Source organism: Triturus cristatus, chromosome 4_2 (genome assembly GCF_964204655.1).
Source record: "Triturus cristatus chromosome 4_2, aTriCri1.1, whole genome shotgun sequence".
Classification (NCBI taxonomy): Eukaryota; Metazoa; Chordata; class Amphibia; order Caudata; family Salamandridae; genus Triturus; species Triturus cristatus.
The window spans coordinates 91,635,545-91,659,336 of NC_140586.1; the positions used below are offsets into that span (position 1 = coordinate 91,635,545).

The 23,792-nt window shown below is 51.9% G+C and overlaps 1 protein-coding gene across 2 annotated transcripts in view; it reads left to right on the forward strand.

Annotated features, from left to right (window-relative positions):
• MAN2B1 (mannosidase alpha class 2B member 1) overlaps nucleotides 1-23,792 on the forward strand; it is a 240,577-nt gene that overhangs the window by 215,001 nt on the left and 1,784 nt on the right. For both annotated transcript variants that reach the window (XM_085600697.1, XM_085600696.1), the window contains exon 23: nucleotides 23,168-23,270. In XM_085600697.1, the coding sequence (XP_085456823.1) occupies nucleotides 23,168-23,270 (103 nt within the window). The remainder of the gene's footprint in view (nucleotides 1-23,167; nucleotides 23,271-23,792) is intronic.

A 23,792-nucleotide genomic window follows, 5' to 3' on the forward strand; every position in this document is an offset into this window, starting at 1 on the left:
TGTACAACAGCCATTTCCTTTACCATTGATGTATTATCAACCGCTTGACCCGCATATAGTGTTACTTTGGTTTACCAATGAAATATTTCCAAACTGAGAATTACATATACTGCAATGGTTGGTAATTCCCACATGTTAGGAGTACCATGGGAGCCTGTTGCCTTGTGGCCTGAACAGCTGGGGAGGACTTTGAGTCCCAGCAACCTAGCGGCCAGCCGGTGTGACGTTTTCCCGCGCCTGGAGGCTCCGAAAAGGAGCCGGGGCTTCCCGCAGTCCGGGAGGCACGCCCGGGCCACAGGTGGGCCAATCCATGCCCGTCAGAGGTTGGGCTGGGCCCACTGTCAGACATCAGGATCGTGGGTCTCCAAGGTTCTTTATTTTGAGGTATTGGCTTTTATACGTTGACCGTTTTTATACAAGTGAATCGTATGAAGAATGGTTAAGCGTAAAGGCATTAGTGATCAAACGTGGGATGGAATAGCAGGGACATTAGACGCTTTCCTGACGAGGGCTGAGTCAGTCTTGACCCATAAAATTGAATTAACTGAGAGGCGACTCTTTGGACTCTCTAGTCACCCAGAAGCGCCTTTCCCCTGACCGCATAACCCTGGACAATCCTCCCTTGTCTCCTTCAGCAGCACCTATGCTTTCAGTATCATCTACAGCTCCTATGGTCCCTTTGGCGCCTGTTATACCCACTCCTGGCGCCGAAGCCTCAACCAGACCAAAAATAGCCAAGGGCCAAGCTGCAGCCGCCTCACTAGACCCTAACAGTGAGCCACTAGTAAAAAAAGAAGGGGTGGTGGCCCTATAAAGCAAAGGCAAAAGTCACAACCCACCGAGCAAAGAGGAACCGGAGTCACCGAACCTGGCCCACGTCTAAATTTGTACCCTATGGCTACTGATAATACCTTCCCTTTGTTGGTCCAGGGGAGTGACGACGACACATGGAAAAGACTTCAGACATTGGTTACTGTCCTTTTGAACCCCCTGTTAACCAAACTATCCGCGCATGGGTAGCAATGTGTGCAACACTGTAGCTACCTCTCGTCATCACCAATCGTCACCTTCCTGCCCAATGGTGCATCCCTCGACCTTAGCTGGAGTTTCTAACCCTCAGTCGCATCCTACTATCATTTCAGACGAACCAGCTACCAATGCAAGACCGCCATCGCAGGGATGGGAGGGAGGGAGCCCCGCTCTAGACAGCAAAAACCAAACATGGGGAGACCTGCCAGCGCATATCAGTCCCTCCACCTTCCACAGACCTGATTCTGGGTAAAGTCCCGCTCTTGAAGGAGGTTCAGACCGAAACTACTGCCCAACTAATAGACAAATCCCTGCACTGGTTAACCCACCAAATATCCAGTGGGGGAACAGGGAGGTTCCATTGGCCACCCATGCACGCTGACGTCAGTTGTTTCTTTTTCCGCACCAGCAAGCGCAGATTCGGATAGAGCACGTACCTTAGTCACTTTTTGACTACTCTTTTGATACTTTTTGTCTCCCCTTTTTTCTCCTGGTGTACGTAGGGATGCCTGGCTTTAAGTCGTGTGGGGCCTGCCGTCGCAACATGTCGGTGGCGGACCCCCATGATGTTTGCCTCTACTGCCTGGAGACCGAACATGACTCCCGGTCCTGCAGGGACTGTCGAGCCATGGCCCCAAAGGCCTTGAGGGAGCGGCGCCGGAAGCTGCTGGAGGTCAGGCACTCGTCCCAATGCCACTCCAGGACCAGGGACCGTTCCCTGGACCGCTCGCGGGGCCGCAGTCATTGCTCCTCGGGCTCCAAGTCTTCGCCCTCGGATTCCGGTAAGCGACGACATAAAAAGAATTCGAAGAAACATGTTCGCTCTCCGACGTTCCCCCGTCTGTCCTCTGATGCGGACGAGGGGGACAGGGGTTCTGCTCCTGCGGCTACCTTGGAGCCCCGCGGCCTACCCGCCTTACCCGGGTCCGTCAGCGACTCCAGAACAGGTGCAAGAGTTTCTTGCCACCATGGACCGCCTTTTTAGGCCTCGGGCTCCCTCCGGCGTTCCTTCGGGCCCTGCAGTCCCATGTCCAGATCATGTTGGCCCGTTGGCGGATCCAGCTTCGGTGCCACAGGATCCTACGCCGTTGGCTCCGGCACTGGCGCCACGAGGTCCGGCGCTGCTGGCTCCGGCCCCAGCGCCGCTCACTGCTCCGCTGTGGGTGCCGTTCGTTCCACCCTTGCCCTGGTTCCAGGACCATTTCGTTCCTACCTGGGATCCGCATTGGGAGACGGCACCAGCCCGGTGCCGTTTCCGACGCCGTATGTCCCTTCTCCTGCTCTGCCGCCGCGACCGGTTCCTTCTTCAACGGTGGTGGAGTATGACTGGGATGGGTCCGAGGACCCTGTTGCCTGTCAATGTGACTCAGAACAGGACTGGGTGGACGATCTGGAGGACGTCTGCGACCTTGATGTCTCTTCTGACCCGGGGTTTGCCTCTCCTCCACCTACGATGGAGGAGGGCGCTTCCTATATGATGGTGCTCTGTCGGGCTGCTGAGGTTCTCAACCTCGATCTTCCTACGGTGGCCCTCAAAACTAAGCTCCTCACCGAGGTGCTCCAGACGGCGTCTACTTAGTCGGAGCCAATGCTTCCCTTCAATGACGCCCTCACCAACGTCCTGTTGGGCACTTGGTCGCCACGGGGGACCCTGTGGATAAGAATGACGCCAGGCGTCACCGCCCGGCGCCTGGTGACCCCGCGTTTCTGACTACTCATCCCACGCCTGAGAGTCTAGTCATCCAGGCCTCGACGTCGCAGAGTGCTTTTCCTACGGGTCCGCCGGATAAGGACTCTAAGAAGCTGGAACAGTTTGGTAAGCGGTTGTGCTCTTCGGCCAGCTAGGGGCTGCAGTCGGTGAACACCGCCTGCTTGTTGGGCAGCTATCACCACGCGGTGTGGGATACCGTTGCTCAGGTGTTGCCTCAGTGTCCTGAGGAAGTCCAGGCTGTACTTTCCCAGGCGGTTGCTGAGGGTATGGATGCGGCTAAGTTCGCCATTCGGTGTGGTTTGGACACCGCTGACTCGTTGGGCAGGGCAATTTCTACGACTGTGGTGCTGCGCTGCCACGCCTGGTTGCGATCTACTGGGTTCTCGTCCAATGTCCAGAGCTCGCTCATTGATATACCCTTTGATGGCACTCGCCTGTTTGGCGATAAACCCGACATTGCCTTTTAAGGACTCACGGGCAACGGCCAAGTCCTTGGGTCTTTCCACAAAGACCCCGGCCACTCCTGGTTTTCGTTCCTTTCGTGGCCAAGGCAGGGGCGCCCAGGCATGTTCCTTCAGCACGCCTGTGCAGAACCAGCCTCAGCGCGGACGAGGCTTCTGCAGGGGCGGGTCTGGGAATCAGCGTGGGGGACAGTCCACCTCCACCCCCGCTGCTTCTACCTCCAAACCTTCCTAATCTGAGCTTTGTGAAGCACCCCACACCAGTGGGTGGCAGGATCCGCCACCACCTCCCCCACTGGCGCGATATCACGTCAGACAAGTGGGTGTTGAAGATCATCCGCAGAGGTTACTCTCTTCCCTTTGTCCTCCCGTCCGGCCATGCCACCTCGGTGCCACCGCATGTCGGGGATCACTTGGTACTTCTCCAGCAGGAAGTCACGGCCCTTTCGGCCAAGGGGGCCATCGAGTGCGTTCCTGGGCCAGAAGTAGGGAGTGGTTGTTGTTCCCACTACTTTCTGGTCCCCAAAAAGGACAAAGGGGGCCTGCGCCCCATCTTGGACCTCCGGAACGTCAATCGCTTCCTCCGGAAGGAGAAGTTAAAAATGCTGACTCTGGCTCAGGTCCTGGCTGCCCTCGACCTTGGAGACTGGATGGTAGCGTTGGGACTTGCAGGACGCATATTTTCACATCCCCGTCCAGCCGGCCCACCGGCGTTACCTGCGGTTCACTGTAGGCCAGGAGCATTTTCAGTTTGCCGTGCTCCCCTTCGGCCTTACCAGCGCCCCTCTGGTGTTCACGAAGGTGATGGTGGTGGTCGCAGCTCACCTGCGCAGGTCGGGGGTGTCAGTCTTCCCTTCCCTAGACGACTGGTTGTTGAAGGCGGGCTCGCCCCAGGCAGTCGTCAACCACCTTCAGACTACGGCCGACCGCCTGCATTTGCTGGGGTTCTCCATCAACGTGCCAAAGTCGCACCTGAGTCCCTCTCAGAAGCTCCCCTTCATCGGAGCAGTTCTGGATTCGACACTGTTTCGGGTTTATCCTCCTGAGCAGCGAGTCTGGGCTATTCGGGCTATGATTCCGATCTTTCAGCCTCTGTTCCGAGTTTGTCAGGATGACCCTCCAGCTTCTGGGCCTGATGGCCTCCTGCATTCTCCTGGTGACACATGCCAGATGGCATATGCGGGCTCTGCAGTGGGACCTGAAGCTCCAGTGGGCGCAACATTAGGGCAACCTGTCCGATCATGTCCAGATCTCGGAGGGCACTGCACGGCAATTGCGGTGGTGGCTCACGAATCGTGACTGGGTCAATGGCAGATCCCTCTCCCTTCTCCAACCGGAGCACACAGTGGTGATGGATGCGTCCCTCCTGGGATGGGGAGGCCACTTGGGAGAGACGGAGATCAGAGGCCTCTGGTCTCCGGCATAGTCCCGGTTCCATATCAACCTTTTGGAGCTGCGGGCGATCCGACTTGCACTGAAGGCATTCCTTCTTTCTCTCCGGGGAAGTGTGGTGCAGGTGTTCACGGACAACACCACCGCCATGTGGTATTGCAACAAACAGGGTGGGGTGGGGTCCTGGATCCTATGTCAGGAGGTTCTGCACCTCTGGACGTGGCTGGAACATCAAGGCATTTCCCTGGTGGTTCAACACCTGGCAGGTTCTCTGAATGTCAGGGCGGACGAATTCAGCCACCGGTGCTCGATGGATCACGAATGGCGTCTGCACTCGGACGTGGTGCAAGGTATCTTCTGTAGTGGGGAGAGCCTTGGTTAGATCTATTCGCCACCGAAGAGAACGTGCAATGTCAGCAGTGCTGCGCGTTGGAATTTCCAAGGCGGCACTCGCTCGGCAACGCTTTTCGTCGCGAGTGGTGTTGCGGTCTATTGTACGCCTTTCCGCCTATACCACTTTTGCCCAGAGTGCTGAAGAAGATTCGGCGCGACCGGGCCCAAGTCATCCTTGTGGCTCCAGATTGGGCACGAAGATACTGGTATCCCAAGCTACTCAGCATGGCGATCGATTCCCCCGATCCGTCTGCCTCTTCGGGAGGATCTTCTGTCGCAGCAGCAGGGGACGGTCCTCCACCCGAACCTGTCCAGCCTCCACCTTCATGTGTGGAGATTGAGCGATGGCAGTTGACAGCTTTCGATCTTCCTCCCGAAGTCTGTGATGTCATTCTGGCAGCCAGGCGTCCCTCCTCTAAGTTGGTATAAGCCTGCAGGTGGAATAAGTTTGTGGGATGGTGCGCAGCAAAGGCTGTGGATCTCCTTTCTGCTCCTCTTTCTGAAGTTCTTCTGTTCCTTCTTTCTTTGGCCCAGCAGGGCTCTGCTCTGGGCACTATCAAAGGTTATCTTTCGGCCATCTCTGCCTTTTTGAGGCTTCAAGATAAGCCTTCTCTCTAAGTCACCGGTTGTTAACCGTTTTCTTAAAGGCATTACGCACACGTTTCCTCCCGTACCGTTCATCATGCCTCCATGGGACTTGAATCTCGTTTTGACCTATCTGATGTGCGCTCCTTTCGAGCCCCTTCATACCTGTCCTTGGCGTCGTCTTACTCTTAAGACGACTTTCCTGGTTGCTATCACCTCTGCCAGAAGAGTGAGTGAGCTCCAGGCTCTTTCTTCCAAACCTCCTTTCCTTTCTGTTCATCTGGACAAGGTGGTGTTAAGGACCCGTCCTTCTTTTTTGCCAAAAGTGGTCACTACCTTCCACATTGGGCAGACCATCACTTTGCCTACCTTCTTTGCGCCTCCTTTGAGGGAGGAAGAGAGGCTCCACCGTCTGGATCCAAAATGTGCGCTTGCATTCTATCTAAAGCATACACAGCAGTTCCGGGTGGATGACCAGCTCTTTGTTGGCTACGTGGGCGCCAAAAAAGGTCAGGCTGTGCACAAACGGACCATCTCTCGGTGGGTCGTTCTGTGCATCAAAGCATGTTACTCCTTGGCTAAGAAGGAGCCTCCTGTGGGGCTGCGTGCCCATTCTACCAGGGCAACTGCAGCCACTACTGCCTTGGGATGCGGTGTCCCCTTGCAGGATATTTGTCAGGCAGCTACTTGGGCCTCGCTGCACAGGTTTACCAATCATTACTGTCTTGATAGTCGGGTCCGGAGCGACTGCTTCTTTGGCCGTTCTGTTCTCCGTGACTTTCTGGTGTAATCTATTCGCAGACCCACCACCGGGGTTGGTATTGCTGGGGTATCTATTCTAAGGTTAGGAATCTATCACTAACATGTCTCTTTCAGATGCACAAGTTACTACTTGTGTAACAATATATCTGTAAGAGACATTAGTTAGTGATAGATTCCTTACCGCCCCACCCATCCTCCCCGTTCGGCGAACTGATTACTAGGGTTAAGGTCATCCCCTTTTAGGGCCCTAGTTTTATGCACTTGAGGTCAGTTTCTCACATGACACTGCGTTTCGGCACGGAAAGTTGTGTACAGAACTGACGTCCGCGTGCATGGGTGGCGCCTAAGTAACCTCCGTGATGTCATGCCGGCGCGCACGACGCTGGTGACTGGCGCGGAGCCGCACATCGCCACCTACTGGCGCGCAGAGGTACTGCTAAGCAGAAAACTTTCCAGATCCAGACTGACGCCTGGGGAATATTCTAAGGTAAGGAATCTATCACTAACTAATGTCTTACAGATATATCGTTACACAAGTAGTAACTTGTGCATTAACCTGGATGTCTAGGCAGTAAACGTACGTGGACAGACCACGCTGGCTACATATGCCATTGTTGCTCCCTTCTTCCTACTGGAATGTGCACTTGCCCTTTCCTCTAATGACACCCACACAAGTTTGCAGCAGGTTTGTTGTACGAGTTACTTACCTCCTTTAACAATGTATCTGGTAGAGACAATTCTAGCCGCAGATTCCTTAACGTACAATTATCCCCAGGCATCAGACTGGACCCGGAACATTTTCTTGTCCCAGCATCTCTGCGTGCCGGGGGCGGCACCACGCGACTCCGCCCGCCGTCTTTAGCGGGCGTGATGTCAGCAAGGTTGCATAAGCCCCACCCCGGCGCGCTGAGGTCAGTTTGCTTCGGAGAACTTTTCCGCGCCACAACGCAGAGCCATCACAACAAAACTGAGGAGAGCATGGGAACAGTGTGCGAAAAAGCAGAGAAACAAAACAGAAAGAAACGAAGGGTAAGGAACAGCACCAGTTGGCACCAGAAAGCTATAGCAGCGGAGCCATAGCAGGGAAAGAACAGAGCACCACTTTGAGCATCAACTCTGCAAGCCAAGGCGACCGGACCCCGGCGGCACCAAAGCACCAGAAGGCCAAAGCAGCGAAGCTATAGCAGGGAAAGAGTAGAGCACCCCCCCAGGAACAGCTGACCAAGCCAAGTCCATACCCATCCTGGAGGCACAAGTATAGGAAAGCGCCGGAACAGAATGAGAGAGAGAGAGAGAGGCTGCAACCACAAACCACACAGTGAAGGGCAACAAGCCCGGAACAGGAGCAATAGCAATCCACCCCCAGATGACAGTCCAGGAGGGCCAGGCCCCCTGAAAGGATCAGGAGGCCAAAGGACAGGTAAGAATCCCCAACACAGAAGACCGCAAGGGGAATCAAAAACTCCAAACAAATAGAGGAAAAAAGCAAATGGAGACCCCTACACTGGAGAGAAACCAGCTGGAGGGAAGCAAAGGCACGCAGCAACCAACCATCCCTGTATCAAAAGAAGGTGGGGGGGACCATAAAGCAGAACCAGGCAGCCTGACCGGAAGAAAGTGAAGAGGACACCACAGAAGACAAGCCACTCAAGGGAGGCGAGTGCAGAAACCCAAGCAGAGGGTCCTCGCAGAACGGGGAGGAAGGGCAGGTTGTGAAGGAACCTGCGGCTAGAATCGTCTCTACCATCGTTACCGGAGGTAAGTAACTTGTACATCTGATAGACTACTAGCCGCAGATTCCTTAACGTAGAATAGATACCCTAGCCATACCCTGAAGGGAGGAGGGCCTGTGAGAGAGCCTCCCCAGCAGGAGAGACACAGGGCCCCAGCAGGGGACATGGCACAGGAACCCGAAGGGAAGGCCAGGAGATCCCACGCCTAAGTAAGGGATGACCTCCCAACACTCCGCAGTGGCGGACAGCGTCCGAAGGACCACAAGGAACAAAAGAAGCACCTCAAACCCCAGGGAGAAGAGGCAGAACCGGAGGCAGGGCCCACCGTAAGAAGCACACACAGAAATGGGAAACAGCCGAACACACCGCGGCCGCAAGCGGCAGAGAAGGCAGGAACCGTTCGACCGCCAATAGTGCAGGTGTAAGAAGAAAAGCACAGATGTACAAAGCCTCAGTGGAACCAGAGGCAGGGGCACAAGGGAACACATTAAGGGCCACGACGGTGGACCAGAACAAGCAGGCAGGCGCAGGCATGCGCAGCAGGCAACACCACGAAGTAGCGCACCAGACCAAGCCAGGCGCAAGCCGAAGACAGAGGTCAGGGAGGGCCAGGACACACCCTAAGGGAGGGGCCGGTGCCAAAACACCCACGAAAGAAGTGGGACCAGGCAGAAGAAAAGGAGAGAGGACTGAGGACGGGCCTAGACAGTCAACCAGAACACAGCAGCCAATGGAAGCCAGCCCCTCTGGAACACCAGATAGAGGACCAGGCCAAAGCGCCGGACAGAAGGGCGGAAGCGCCACAACACCACGCCGCAGACAGCAGGCCAGACTGGACGAGCGACGTAGCGAACCTTGAGAAGGACAGACCTGGGCGTTACGCAAGCCGTGCCAAGACCATAGCAAAGAGACCACTCCTGCAATATACTGTAACGCCAAGCATAGCAAGGAACCCGAAAAGGGTGACCACACCGCTCCAGCACGACAAGCTATGTAATAGCTACAAGTACCGCACATAGGGTATGTTACGTCCCAAGAAAACATGGGAACACCTCTTAGGAAATAATTCCGCAGCAGAGGACAAACAGAAAAGCCTGCCGGTAAAACCACAGACTGCTTACCAAGCAGCCAATAAAGAAGACACAAGAGGCCCAATACCAGGACCTATACAGGCTTACCAACAGCCAAAACCAAAGGGCAAAAAAGGGTGCTGATCCAGCAGCCAACAGCACCAAAGGGCCAACCGAAGGACCCTGACGGCACACCAATCGCACAGAACACACAACCGGGGCTACTTGTTACTAGCCAGAAAATTATGGGAGAACACCTCCCAGAACATCGACCGACATCCAGGTTCACTGAGGAGGACGACGAAGCCCCGCAAGGAACCTCTGAATGGCAGAATCCGCAGCAGCGTGAAACAATACCGCCATCGAAGGGGAGGTCAACCAGCCGCTCCCTAACATTCTCAGGGAAAACACTATTACGCAGCCAAGCATGGCGACGGGGGCCCACTGAAGAAGCCATGGTGCGACCAAGCACCTTGAAAATATCCATAGCCGAGCAAACAATAAACGCCGCCAGCTCCCGGCCATCCAACACATGGTGACGCAGATCAGCGCAGGCACCCTCCTGAGAAGCGGAAGACAGAAGGGACTCCGCCAAATCCCGTAAGCAAGAAGTGGCTCTGGCCAACACACAAAGCGTGTTGAGCACACGCAAGGCAGCACTGGAGGAGGCGAAGATGCTGCGCCCCCATGAATCTAAACACCGGGCCTCCCGGGACGGGGTAGACGACACCGATGGCAAGGAGGGAAAGGCAGTCTGCAGAAGAGGGCCACTGGTAGAAGAGTGGAAGGAAAGGCAGACAGGATCATGCGGAGGTGGTGCAGAAGCGGCTGGGGCACCCGTGGCAGGATGCCCCCAAGAGAGAATTATGGAGCGAAGCTTCGAAGTGAAGAAGCAGCTCCCGTCCACCAGAGCCCTGATGGAGAACCTAAAGCAAATGATCAGGGGGGGAAATGGGCAGCTGGGTCGCCCATGGGCAAAATTCCCGCGGCCGTGGAGACAGCCCGGGCGAAGGCAGCACTCACCTCTGTAGGGCAACGCGGTGGGGAGAACAATTCCTCCGTGGGCGACTGCTGTAAGCTAAGCCGGCCGTCCCCCAGCCCAACCGGAGGAAGGAAAGGCCAAGCTAAAATGGAGGAAGGTTGACTGACTAGTGGGGAACCTGAGGCGCCTCCGGGGAAGACTGCGGGCGCTGGGACGGTGAAGAGCCCTCCTTGGAAGACGCCGAGGAAAAGGCCACGACGCGGCGTCCCGTCTCCCGAGAAGAAACAAACAGTTGCTGAACTACTGGTGAAGAGGGGGCCTCCGAGGACAAATCAACTACCTGACGCCGGCACGGCGCCGTGGAGTCTGCCTCCGGCGTCAGCTCAACGTCGACCGGTGCCGAAGGGGGCGCCGAGACGACCTCTGCCACGACTCGCACAGAGGGAGAACAGGGCGGGGTCGGAGCCGGGGCGGCCAAAGAATGGCGCCGAGGCAGCCGCCTGCGTGGAGTGACGAGGGGGGCCCGGGGATGCGCTCTGGCCCCTAGCCAGCCCCTGCGGCACCGCCAGGGCCAGCAGCTGCCGGCGCCTGAGCGGAGTCAGCTAGGCCTCTGGGCAGGCGGCGGTCTTGTCTGAGGACAAGCCCCGAGTCCCAGCAACCTCCCGCGACACCACAGGGACCCCCACGGGGGTTTGCGGTGAGGCAGAGGTGCCGTGGTCCGAAGGAGGGAACCCCGTAGGGCCGCACCCAGATGACACCACATCTCCAAGACCTGGAGCCGAGGACGAGCCCCGAGTCCTGGCAACCTCCCGCGACACTAAAGGGACCCCCACGGGGGTTTGCGGCGAGGCAGAGGCGCCATGGTCTGAAGGAGGGAACCCCGTATGGCCATACCCCGACAACACCACATCTTCAAGACCTGGAGCCGAACTTGCCGGCGACTGCGCGGAAGGCCCCGCACATAGCAAGGGATCTGCAGACGTCCCAGGAAGAGGAGCCAAGGAGGCCTGCAGGACCGCAGCATAGGCCTCCATTTGGGCTCTGGTCGCCAGGTAGGGTGGCGACGCGCGAGGCCGCACAACCCGCAGGGAAACCGTGCCTCAGAGACCAACTGCGACACTTACCAACAGGTGAGCGACGCCCTCTGAGAGGGACGATGTTGGAGACGGAAGCGGCAGTTCTTGAACCCTTCCGTGGGGTATGGACCTGGACATGCGGGCCGAGAGGAGTTTCATCCAGCGCTCCCGCCAGGACTTTGGCTTAATCTGCTGACAAGCCTCGCAGTCCGTGGAGTCATGGTGCTCCCCCAAACACACATACAAATGGGGTGAGGGTCCGTCACCAACATCTGGTGAATGCAAGACGAGCACGTCTTGAAGCCCGAAGGCATCCACACACTGTTCCCAAAAGAAACGCAAAGCGTGAAAGAAGCCCTGAAAACAGGCGAGGAACACGATCCGGATCCGTGTTGTACGCGGAAAAGAAGAAAACTGCGGTCAGAGATGCTGGGACAAGAACATTTTCCGGGTCCAGTCTCACACCTGGGGATAATTCTACATTAAGGAATCTGCGGCTAGTAGTCTATCAGATTGTTCTTTACTAGCCAACTTTACAATGGTTCCCTTTGTGACTAGCATTCCTATGCTGGCCGCTGGAAAAGAGAAATAATTGGTATCCTCTCGTGCACATTTTTGTTTCTTGTAAATAGTACATCACTGCTCTGCTGGCATCTAGTGTGTCTAGATCTGTTTCAGCATATATTTTTGGCTGCAACCAAAAAAAAAAGCAGAGGTTTTGTTTAACATGAAAATGGACTATTACCTTGAATAAGAAGTGAGGGTTTGTCCTCATGACCACCCCATCCTTGGGATTGTGTAGGCACGGTTCCTCTACTGCGAGTGCTTGTTGTCACTCACTGACTGTGTAGCAATGCAATGACCACTAAAAAACATATTTTAAGTGTATTTTAATGGCGCTTTGTGTAATGGCTCAATAGACTCCTTTATTAACTGTTTTAGGACCAGGTTGAGGTTGAGGTTGTGTGGGTACTGCGATTCTTTTCACCCTTTCTAGCCGCTTTTTAAAGACTACTGTTGTGAAGTGACTTTCACTGTGGTGCATCTAGTGTTTGCCACTATGGTTACAAGATGTACCTTTATGGATGTGTGCAAGTGTTACATTTTCTTTCCTTTGCCCGTGAATGAACCTTGTTGAATTGGCGGTGTGGCACATTTGTGTTGTTGGTATCCTGGCTTCTCTCATGCATCTCTACGGTAGGACCAAGTTTACACAAGTTTTCAGGAGCCATGCTGCTAAACTGAAGATTCTTGGCTCTGGGTGACGCATTTTTCCTTCTTGTATTGTTTGTAAGTCTTGTGGGATTCCAGTCCCATGCCCTTTCCACCAGATTTGAGAACCATGTCTGTTTGGCCCACGTCGGGGCTCCTGGAATCAAGGTCCTAGCTGTCTACCACAAAGCGTATTAGTGATATCAGTTTAAAAACCTATGCAAACGGCGCCACAGACGTGGTGGGTGACTCTGGGATATATGGTGGCTAAGCGTGATATTGCTCAACTGTGGGGTTCCCAGAGGTCCCCGACTGTTTCGGCCTGGAAGGAAAATATGGACTGGTGCATGTTTCGGGAAAAGGTGGTGTATGTAGCGAGAGGTAAGCCTGGGACATGGGTGAAAGTATGGGGCCCCTGGAACGCCTACCGCGGGGACTCTGTGCCCCGCCGTTATTGCCCGATCCATCGCCTGCCCCGTCCCCGTAGCCGGTTTAGCTCTCCGGTACCGGGCACTGAGTCCACCCAGTCCCTGTTCTGACCTTCTCCCCCCCCTTGATACTTCTATGGATTGGTAGGGTCCCCCTTCTAGGGGAGCACATGCTGCTGTTTTCAATCGTGGGTTGCCTTGTGGTTTGATTTTGTTTGTTATTAATGTTAAAAAGAAACCGTCATGTGGGGTCCGGATGGTGTGGCCATCAACGCGGCTAACTCCTGTACGTTTCCCTTTGCCGCAGCCTGCGGTCTACTGTGTGTATCTTATGCTCCTCTTGTTTGCTAGCGGCCGGCCTGAAGGTTGTAGGCCCATCTTTGTATATTCTTTGAACTTTGTAATAAACGGTTTCAAAAAAAAAAAAAAAAACCTATGCAAAGGTCTTTTACCAGTCCATTGTTTGGGCATTCCCCGGGAACAGGTGGTGTGGATACTTGGACACAAAGATTTTGCATTTGTGTATGTTTCGCACAGGTATAATTCTGGTATGCTCCAACATTGGAAGAATTTGCCTACTACCTCCTGTTTGAGCCCCCACTCGTGTAAGGATCCTCCGTCAGCCTCTTCATACTGCGTGCCTGATAGATTTATTGCAGTTAACTTATCTCTCTGTGTATAGACAGTTCCAAATCTCCGGTTTTGATTTAGGTAGGACATAGGATTTCTTTCCTCAGTTTGTTTTGCTCTATCATTTTTGGTGTGTTTTTCTGTTGTGATTTCCACATGCAGATGGAGGCTGTTAATGCTAAGAATGTTGCCTTTAGTTCCAAAACGTTTGTGTTTGATTGCTTTCTGAGGGTTCCATTGCCCTCTGATGCCTAGTTTGCACTTGTGCGCCAGATCATATAGATGCATCTATTGTGATGGTCACAGACAGGAAGTGTGGTTTGCACGGGAGCATTGGCATTCCAGGCCTCGCACTTTGGAGTCAGGGTCTGCTCTGCACTTTCCTGGATCCGGAGTGACTCCCGCCTGGATGAAAAAATTGAGGCCATGCACCTCCTATTAGGGCAGGTTGCCCATCTTGAGCACCTTTGGGACATGCGGGCTCGGGAGGGGGGCCTCGCCGGCAGGTTCACACTTGGTGCCAGTCGGGACACATGGATCTGGTGTTAGAAACAGAGCAGATCCGCCTACGAGATTGAGACCTTCCACAGTGCCTACTCCAGTGCCTACATCCCTGGCACACCACCGCAGAGCTATCCCATTATATCTCCTGACTCAAACACTGAGCCAGATGGGCATTGCTCCATGCCAGTTCTGGCGCCAACCAGGACAATGCCCTCCAGGTCAAAGCCAGTGCTTTTTTTTTTTTATTTGATAGGGCTGGAAAGGGAGACGAATGGGACAGGTCTGAGGGCCTTTATGGATACCAGCATCCCCTAGAAAATACGGATGGCATAGGCCAGTGAGTTAGACTCCTCACCAGTAACAGACTTGGTCTCTACCCCTACTGTGGCTACAGAGGAGGTGCCTCATTCGCTATGGTAGTGCGTAGGGCAGGTAAGGCCTTCAGCCTTCAGTTATTCTCAGTGGCAGTCCAGACAAACGTCTTGACAGAGGTGCTTCAGCCAGGAGTTGCCCCATCTTTACCCTTACTCCACTCTAATGAAACCCTTACCGGTGCCATGCAATGAGCCTGGTCCAAGCCCTGCACAGGGGCTCCTTTGCATAGGATATTTTTCTGCTGCCATTACCCCACTCCTCAGGACCCCAATTTCCATACCCAGCACCCCACCCCAGAGATCTTTGTGCTCCAACCTCCACCTCTAGGGTCAACCCTGGCACGTTCCCTAGCACTCCACTGCATAGGGAAACCAGAGGCTGGATTACTTTGGGAAGAGGATGTTCTCCCGGCCAGCCGTTAAACACAGCATGCGTTTTGGGCCAATATTCCCATACTATCTACAATCTGATTGCGCAAGTGCTGCTGACTGACATGGCGTGGCGGTTAGAGTTTAAAATGTAACTGAACATTTCACCTTACCGTAACATTACTTTAACCTTTGTTTTTTATAGTGAATATATATAATATGAAAAAAAGACAGAATGCAGCTGCCTGTGTTAATTTTATCTTTCCCACAGGATCCCTGTCAAATCTCTTCTTTGATTCACCATTGGCTCCCTATTTAACAAAGATGCGATTTTAAGGCCCTCTGCTTAGCCTATTAAATCATTAATGGCATCTGTCTGGAATTCATATTCAGAAAAACTGGTCTTTACTTTCCTTTTCACACTTGTCGCTCATCAGGAGCCTTGTTCCGGAGGGTGCCCAAATTCCAACGTAGTCAGATCAGAGGTCATTCTTTTTTCTATCACACTGCAAGGATATGGAACTCTTTACCAGCTAACCTCGAACATTCTTCTGACTTTCTCTTTAAACGAAAGCTGCCAAAATCTGTATTTTCTGGCATTGGTGCTCTCCAAAATTGCTGTCACATGAGGAATGGCTTGTGGAGATGTCACACATCACATCATATGAAAAGATAATTTACAATTTAATGGACAAGGCAGGCAGTTCTCTTCTTATATGGTCCCCTTTTTTGTAAGATGCACTGCCTTCCCCCATAGTTCCCTTAGACACTTGCTTCTTCCTCGTTACCATCACTGTGCTCACTGCCCCCCTCCCCTTTTTCTTCCCTGTTTTGTAGTTTGTCATTCTTCTTTTTCTATGTCCTTCCCTTCCTCTTTACTTTCTTCCTTCTATAGCTTATTCCCTCATCCCTCTTCTTTTTTCTACCTCTTACATATTATATACAAGTATTGTTTGATATTGGTGCATGTATCACAATCAACATTTGTATCTCTATATGGGTGCACGCTGGACTTGCATGTCACTGGATTTGCTGTTATTTCTGAATTCTTAATTTTATAAATAAAATAACTGATACACAAAACCTTCTTTCCTTTACAAATTACAAGCTGAAATTAAATATTAGGTTATAAAACCTACTTTCTCTTACAAGAACAACAATTGAAAATGACAGCAAATAAATGATTGCCTGGTGCAATCAAATAGCGCAGTATATAAAAAATAAAATGTAAACCAAGGCTTTTCTGACCACTGTAACTGGGCCCATTTCTGTTGGTAAGAATTTAAGGCCCAGGAAACCTCTTTCTCAGATAACAGTGCACTTTAGAAATATTATTCATTCATGAAATATTCTGCTCTAGGCATATGAGCTGCAGATTACACACCGTGCATAGATCGCCATCTGGTGTTGGGCCCGGATGTTTGCAGTTGTTTTTCCTCTTGGAAAGTCTTTGGAAGTCACGAGGTATGTGACTCCTCCCTTGGGTCGTATTGCGCATGTGCTTCGGCTCCATCCTCAGATTGTTTTATTCCGCCATCGGGCTCGGATGTGATCTTCGCGCTCCGGTTTCGAACAGTTTTCAGTTCTTCTATCGGCGTGCAACCCTTCCCCCTTTTCGCAGTATTGTTTTCGATCGCGATCTCCACTCGGCTCTCATCGATCCAAGTCTTCGATTCCGGTCGTCGACGAAGGCCTTCGGGCCTACCCAAGCTCGGGTCCTGGCTGATGGAAAGGACTCCATTCAAAAAGTGTCCTCGATGTGGGTCCAAATTTCCCCACACCGATCTCCGTGAGATATGCAACCTATGCCTCTCCCCTGAACATGAGGCTCGAGACTGTTCGGCGTGCAAATCCTTCCGGTCCAAGAAAACCATTCGAGACCGAAGGGCGAGAAGAACTATGGAACACTAGTCGACGGCAATCCCAGACGACATATTCGGTGAAGGCGTCGACGCTCCTAAAGGACAGCACACCGAAGAGGGCCTCGTCAGCGCTTCCGAGGCAGACGACTCAGATGTCGAGGACATCACTCCGGCGCAGAGGGTCGTGAGTACCAACATCCACCCCACACACTCCACAGCATCCAAAAAGGCTTTGGTTACGCCTTCGCCCTCGGGCCTAGGCACAACCAAGGACGTTGCTTCCCACACCGCGCCTTCGGGACCGGTAAAGAAGCCTATCAAGCCTTCCGGCAGCTCGGGCTCGAGCCAGCCTTTCATCGGTGCCGAGAAACACTCCTCCGCACCAACGCTGAAACAGAAAATGGCCTCCTCGGCACTGAGCTCCACCCCAAAGCACTCGGCGCCGAAAACAAGCACAAGCTCCTGGGTACTGACACCGTCCCCGGAGCCGACCAAAAAACACAGAGCCATCGACACCCACACCTCAAAGCCGAAAGTCATCTCGGAGCAGAGTAAATAACCAGCCATTCCAAAACCACACGGTTCAAAACACCAAACTGATACAGACACCAAGGCTAAAAAGCCTACGGCCCCGAAACGTTCGGCGCTGACGGATCGGCCACTCACTGAAGAACTATTTAGGCCAGATTCATTGCAAAAAACACTGGTCAAGGACCCTTGGACTGGACATTTGATGCTCAGCATCAAAAAGAGACTGCTGCACAAGCCTGCCCTAGCTCCACCTCCAAGGAGGAAAGACTTTGCTACCTCCCCTCTCAGGATCCCATCACCCCCTCCACCTCCTCCCCCACCTCATCATGCCCCCTCACTTTATCCGGATGATGATGAGGTCTATCGTGACACAGGGGACGAGCCACATGACCAACCCACAGGGGACCCCACTCCTACGGGCTCCCCAGACCCATGGGACAATTATAACATTCCAGACATCCGTAATGTCCCGCAGGATGATCTCTACCCTTCGAGAACATCTCCTCCAGAAGACTCAATGGGGTTTAACCACCTACTCCAGAGGGCTGCACACTACCACGGAGTGGATCTCCATACTGACCCCGTGGAGGAGGACTTCCTCCTAGATACCTTCAACACAGCACACAGGGCCACTTCCATCCTGCCCATGCTCAAAGGCGTTATCAAGCACGCACCCGAGGTCTTTAATGATCCAGTCAGAGCCAGGTTCATCAACCCTCGCATAGACAAAAAAAATATAAGGCCGCCCCTACAGACCCCACCTACATCAGAGGGCCAGCACCACTAGATTCCCTAGTAGTGTCTACTGCAAGAAAGCGTGCAAACTCCCAAGCATCAGGCGAGGCACCACCACCTGATAAGGAGTCCAAACTCTTGGACGCATCCAGCAAGCGCACTGCATCCCAGGCTGCCAACATATGGCGCATCGCAAACACACAAGCGCTTTTGGCACAATACGACAGGGCACATTATGATGAACTAGAAACCATCATGCAACACTTCCCTGACAAATATAAAAATAGAGCCAATGAGTTAATCCAAGAGGGTAAAACTATCACCAACACCTCCATTTGCTGTGCCCTAGATGCAGCTGACACCGCCTCTAGGGCAATTAACACCAGCGTCCTCCTCCGTCGCCATGCCTGGCTGCGAATTTCAGGTTTCAAACCAGAGGTGCAAGCTTCCATCCTGAACCACCCTTTTGACCAGGATCATCTGTTCGGCCCAAAAGTTGATGAGGCCCTAGAAAAAATGAAAAAAAACAGATACAGCGAAGTCTATGGGAGCCTTACAATCACACCCTCCCTGCGCTCCTTTCGAAGCACCTCCAGAGGCTACTCCTCGGACACTGCTTTTACTTCCTATAAAGCCCCTACCCAATCCACCTTTACAAGGGGTTACCAAAGAGGCAGCTACAGGGGCAACAATAATAGAGGCAAGACAAACACCTCCCGCTCTGCCTCCACCCCAACTCAATAACTTCCCTCCGCTCCTCCCAGAGCATCCCACTCCTGTCGGGGGCAGACTCCAAAATGACCATCCTGTCTGGAGTACTATCACCTCAGACAAATGGGTAACACAAATAATTTGGTCAGGCTACTGCCTCGAACTAAAATCTATCCCCCCAAACATGCCACCCAAACAACGCCCAATGTCACAGGAACATTTGTCACTTCTAAAGCAGGAGGTAATCTCCCTCCAACAAAAGTGTGTGATAGAGCTAGTTCCTGCCCACCAACAAAATATGGGAGTTTACTCCCTATATTTTCTCATACCAAAAAGGGACGACACTCTAAGGCCCATCCTGGACCTCAGACCCCCTCTATCACTATATACACTCAGACCATTTCCACATGGTCATACTCCAGCAGGTACTTCCCCTGCTCTCCCAAAACGACTTCCTTGCCACCCTAGACCTCAAGGACGCCTATTTTCACATTCCCGTTCAAAAAGCTCACAAAGTTTCTCAGATTTGTAGTGGATGGTCAACACTATCAATTCAAAGTACTCCCATTCGGAGTCACCACAGCACCGCAAGTGTTTACCAAGTGCCTAGCGGTCGTGGCAGCACACCTGCGAAGACAACACATCCATGTCTTCCCAACCCCAGACGACTGGCTAATAAAAGCCAGCTCGTACAACCAGTGTGTACAATAGACTCACGCCACTATCCAGCTACTTCACAAACTGGGCTTCACAGTAAACCACACAAAGTCCCAACTGCAACCGTCCCACATAAAACAATACCTAGGTGCCACTATAGACACCTCAAAAGCGCTAGCCTACCCCAGTCCTGCCAGGATAGCAAGCATTCAAGCTCTACGTGCCAAATTTCAGCCGGAACACTCTCTTCCAGCTAGAGTGTTCATGCACCTCATAGTACCTCAAGCAAGACTCCAGATGCATTCTCTCCAAGAGTGCTTAGCACGCCAATGGAACCAGGCCCAGGGTCAATTGACAGATCTGGTGTTGGTAGACGGTCGTGCCCATCGCTCTCTGCAGTGGTGGACCACCAAAAACCTTTCCAAAGGGCGACCGTTCCTGGAGCCTGTTCCTCAGATAGTACTGACAGCGGACGCATCGCTCTCCGGCTGGGGAGCTCACCTACTACATCACACCATGCAGGGCAGGTGGACATCCCAACAAAAGTTACTCCACATCAACTATCTGGAGTTACCAGCCATATTCTTAGCACTAAAGGCTTTTCAAACACAGATATCAGGCAAGGCCGTCCTAGTCCGCACGGACAACATGACAGCCATGTACTATATACAGAAACAAGGAGGCACACACTCTCCGCAGCTCTCTCAGCTAGCACAGAGCATATGAAGATGGGCTATACCCCAAAAAATCTTTCTCCTAGCCCAACATGTCCCAGGAGTCCAAAACACTATGGCCGATCTGCTGAGCAGACAAACACAACAGATCCACGAGTGGGAACTCCATCCACAAGTTCTTCACCCGTACTTCCAAATGTGGGGGCATCCACAAATAGACCTCTTCGCCACCCACGAAAACGCCAAATGCCCAAGCTTCGCCGCCAGGTATCCACACCCATTGTCCAAAGGCAATGCGATATGGATGAACTGGTCAGGCAAATTTGCGTACGCTTTTCCGCCTCTCCCACTCATTCCATTAGTGGTGCACAAACTACAACAACACTCCCTTACTCTCATCCTAGTAGCTCCAACTTGGGCCAGACAACCGTGGTACACCACACTGCTGGAACTATCGGTAGTACCGCACCAAAAGTTACACCTCTCTCCATACCTCTTAACCCAGAACCATGGAGAGATCAGGCACCCGGACCCAGCTCAGCTCAACCTTGCGATCTGGCTCCTGAAATCCTAAAATTTGGTTACCTAAATCTTCCCCCAGACTGTATGAACATCATTAGAGAAGCTAGAAGACCTACCACTAGAGCTTGCTACGCAGCCAAGTGGAAACGTTTTGTGGTTTATTGTCACAGCAATAACTTCAATCCCCTAGATGTGTCCATTCAACACATCATAGGCTATTTATTACACCTACAAAGATGCAACCTAGGCTACACGTCTATTAGACTGCACCTTGCAGCCATAGCAGCTTATCTACAAAACAGGCAAAATCTCTCCCTCTTTCGAGTACCTGCCATAAAAGCCTTCATGGAAGGCCTCAAACTAATAGTTCCCCCAGAGTGCCACCCTCACCTGTGTGGAACCTAAACATCGGTCTCACAAGACTAATGGGGCCTCCCTTTGAACCTCTACACAAATGTGAACTTCAATTCCTAACATGGAAAACTGCTTTTCTTGTAGCCATCACTTCCCTCAGAAGAGTCAGTGAGATACAAGCACTCACCATTCAAGAACCCTTTCTGCAAATGCACCATAACAAAGTGGTTCTCCGCACGAATCCAAAATTCCTCCCTAAAGTCATTTCTCCCTTTCACCTGAACCAATCTGTAGAACTGCCCATTTTCTTCTCGCAACCACAGACCATTGCAGAAAGAGCTCTCCACACATTAGATGTCAAACGAGCCTTACTCTACTACATCGAAAGAACACAACCCTTTCGTAAGACAACTGTTTGTTTCCTCCTCACCACCACATAAAGGCAACCACATCTCCAAATCTGGGATAGCTAGGTGGATTGTCAAATGCATTCAGATTTGCTACCACAAAGCAAAACTAATGCTATCTGTTCCCCCTAAAGCCCACTCTACACGTAAGATAGGGGCTTCCATGGCATTCTTAGTGAACATCCCCTTAGATGATATCTGCAAAGCAGCTACATGGTCAACACCGCACACTTTCACTAAACACTATTGTGTAGATGTGCAAACAAAGCAACAAGCTAGTGTGGGCCAGGCTGTACTCAAAACATTGTTTCAAAGCACTGCAACAGATACTGGTGGTCGCCGCTAAGGATGGGTACTGCTATATAATTATGCACAGTGTGTAATCTGCAGCTCATATGCCTTGAACAGCAAATGCTACTTACCAGTATGCATCCGTTCTTGGCATGTAGAGCTGCAGATCTACACACGCCCACCCGCCTCCCCGGCTACCTTTATCTGTTCCAGTTTATCTTATTTAGATACAACACACATGGGCATCTTCACTGTTTACTACTACGCTCCATCATTTCCCTGCTAGCGAAAAACAATCTGAGGATGGAGCCGAAGACCATGCGCAATACGACCCAAGGGAGGAGTCGCATACATCGTGACTTCCAAAGACTTTCCAAGAGGAAAAACTGCAAACATCCGGGCCCAACACCAGATGGCGATCTATGCACAGTGTGTAGATCTGCAGCTCTACATGCCAAGAACAGATGCTTACTGGTAAGTAGCATTTGCCTTATGTAGGTTGGGCCCTGTGTTATATGTGTGTATTCTTTTTAATAAAGCTTGGGTGTAACAGGGTTAAAGGATGTTCGCTCCTGAATAGCTATTTCCCTTGTTCTATAATGGTGAGCAACAGTGGTAAGAAGAGACTTCTGTACTGGCAGTATTATGTTCTAACAGGGAGCATGCCTCTGCCTACTGCTCCTCTATTTGTACCCCGTAAATATCAGCTACCCTTTTAGCGAGGGTGCTTTAATGGTAGGTTGTCAGGCTGGAGGCCAAAAGGATATGTGTCAAAAACGTATTTCATGAATCGGTGTCAAGATCTTCCCTGATGTCCCGGTCATGGACAGCATCAGATGTGGGCATCTCATATTGATCACTCCCTCATTGAGCTCCTCCTGTTCTTGTGGCCCTGGAGTGCAGGCTGGTTCTAATGCTGAGTGCCACCTCTGTCTTGGTTGTTTCTCCAATCTGCTTCATTGATCTCCTTACAGGATTTGCCAAAGCTTTTTTTTCCTGCAGTTCCACTTCAGTTTCTGCTTCAAGCTGGTTTTTCTTTGATTTTCAGGTGCCCTTTGTTCGGAGTTATTAGTCGGGTCTGCTTTTCTTTATGGGGTAACTTTTTTTTAAATGTTTTTGTTTTTCCTCCTTCTCCTTCCTTCGATTCCAGTCCCCTCGAAGTCTAGATGAGGTGTGAACGTTTGCCCTCAGCAGGGTGTTTGGTTTTCGGCCCATGAGGTCCCTCATTTTTTTCTCTTTGACTGGCTTGTGCTTCGGCTATGGTTATTTTTTTTAGGTTTTAGAGTCCAAAACCTTCAACTCGGCCTCACCATGGTCCTGCGGTTTCAGGGTTGTATTTGTTTTTTGCACTTTTAACCCCGTGTGAATTTTTCTGCATCTCTTCTCCCCAGGATGCAGCTATCACATCTTTTGTGTAGGCCTGTAGGTGGTCAATGATACTACTACACGCATTGGTAGATTTTTCTAGACTTAAAAAAAGGAGGAAGCACTAAATTGAACCCTCTGCGATACTAAACTATGATTGCACGTTGCACACATCTCAAGTGCACCCTTAAGCCACTGATCTTTCTTACTGCTTGTTAGGCGCAGCTGCTGGCTACCTTTTTTGGTATCTGTGAATCTCACTGCTTGTATGCCTTCTGATATCTTAACATGTGGCTCTTCTGCGGCTGCTTTTCTCACTCCTGTTTCCCATCCCTTCATCTCCCTAGAATCTCTTCTCAGCCTTCACCATCGCATCGCTTCAGGAAACTAGCCTGGGGTCCAACCAACTGAAGCAGTCAATGGAACGTCTGCCATGGAGGGCGCAAAGAGGTAAGGTGCACTTTCAACCCATCACACTGCCCTGAAGGTCAGTCAGCAATGTAATGTTCTTAATACGAGCACTGCCAGGTGAGGGGAGCTCACTTCCTTCCAATACCAACAGTGCAGCTTGAGAGTGGGGGTGCTATTGTCTAATACATGACTTGGTAAAGGAGGAGCCTACACTATTGGCTCCACAGACAGAAAGAAGCGCCACTCTCTTAATTTGACTTGAGCGCTTTACAATAAATTAATTAGATGGTGCGTAAGGTCACTATTACAAAGACTAAACAAAAAAACAAAAAAACAGAAACTAACAGCAACCAAGGTGACAAAACAGACACAAAGTAAACGTAACTGTTCATAATGAAATGCACCACATATGAAAAAGACTCATAACTGGCCTTCAAATGGAAGGAAAGCAAAAAGAAAAACCCGTAGTAACTTGCTGTAAGGAAGGGAAGTCCCCTCCCTGCATTATAATACAGTTTTTGGTGAATGTCAGAAGAGGTGGGGAGGGGATCAATTGTTAGC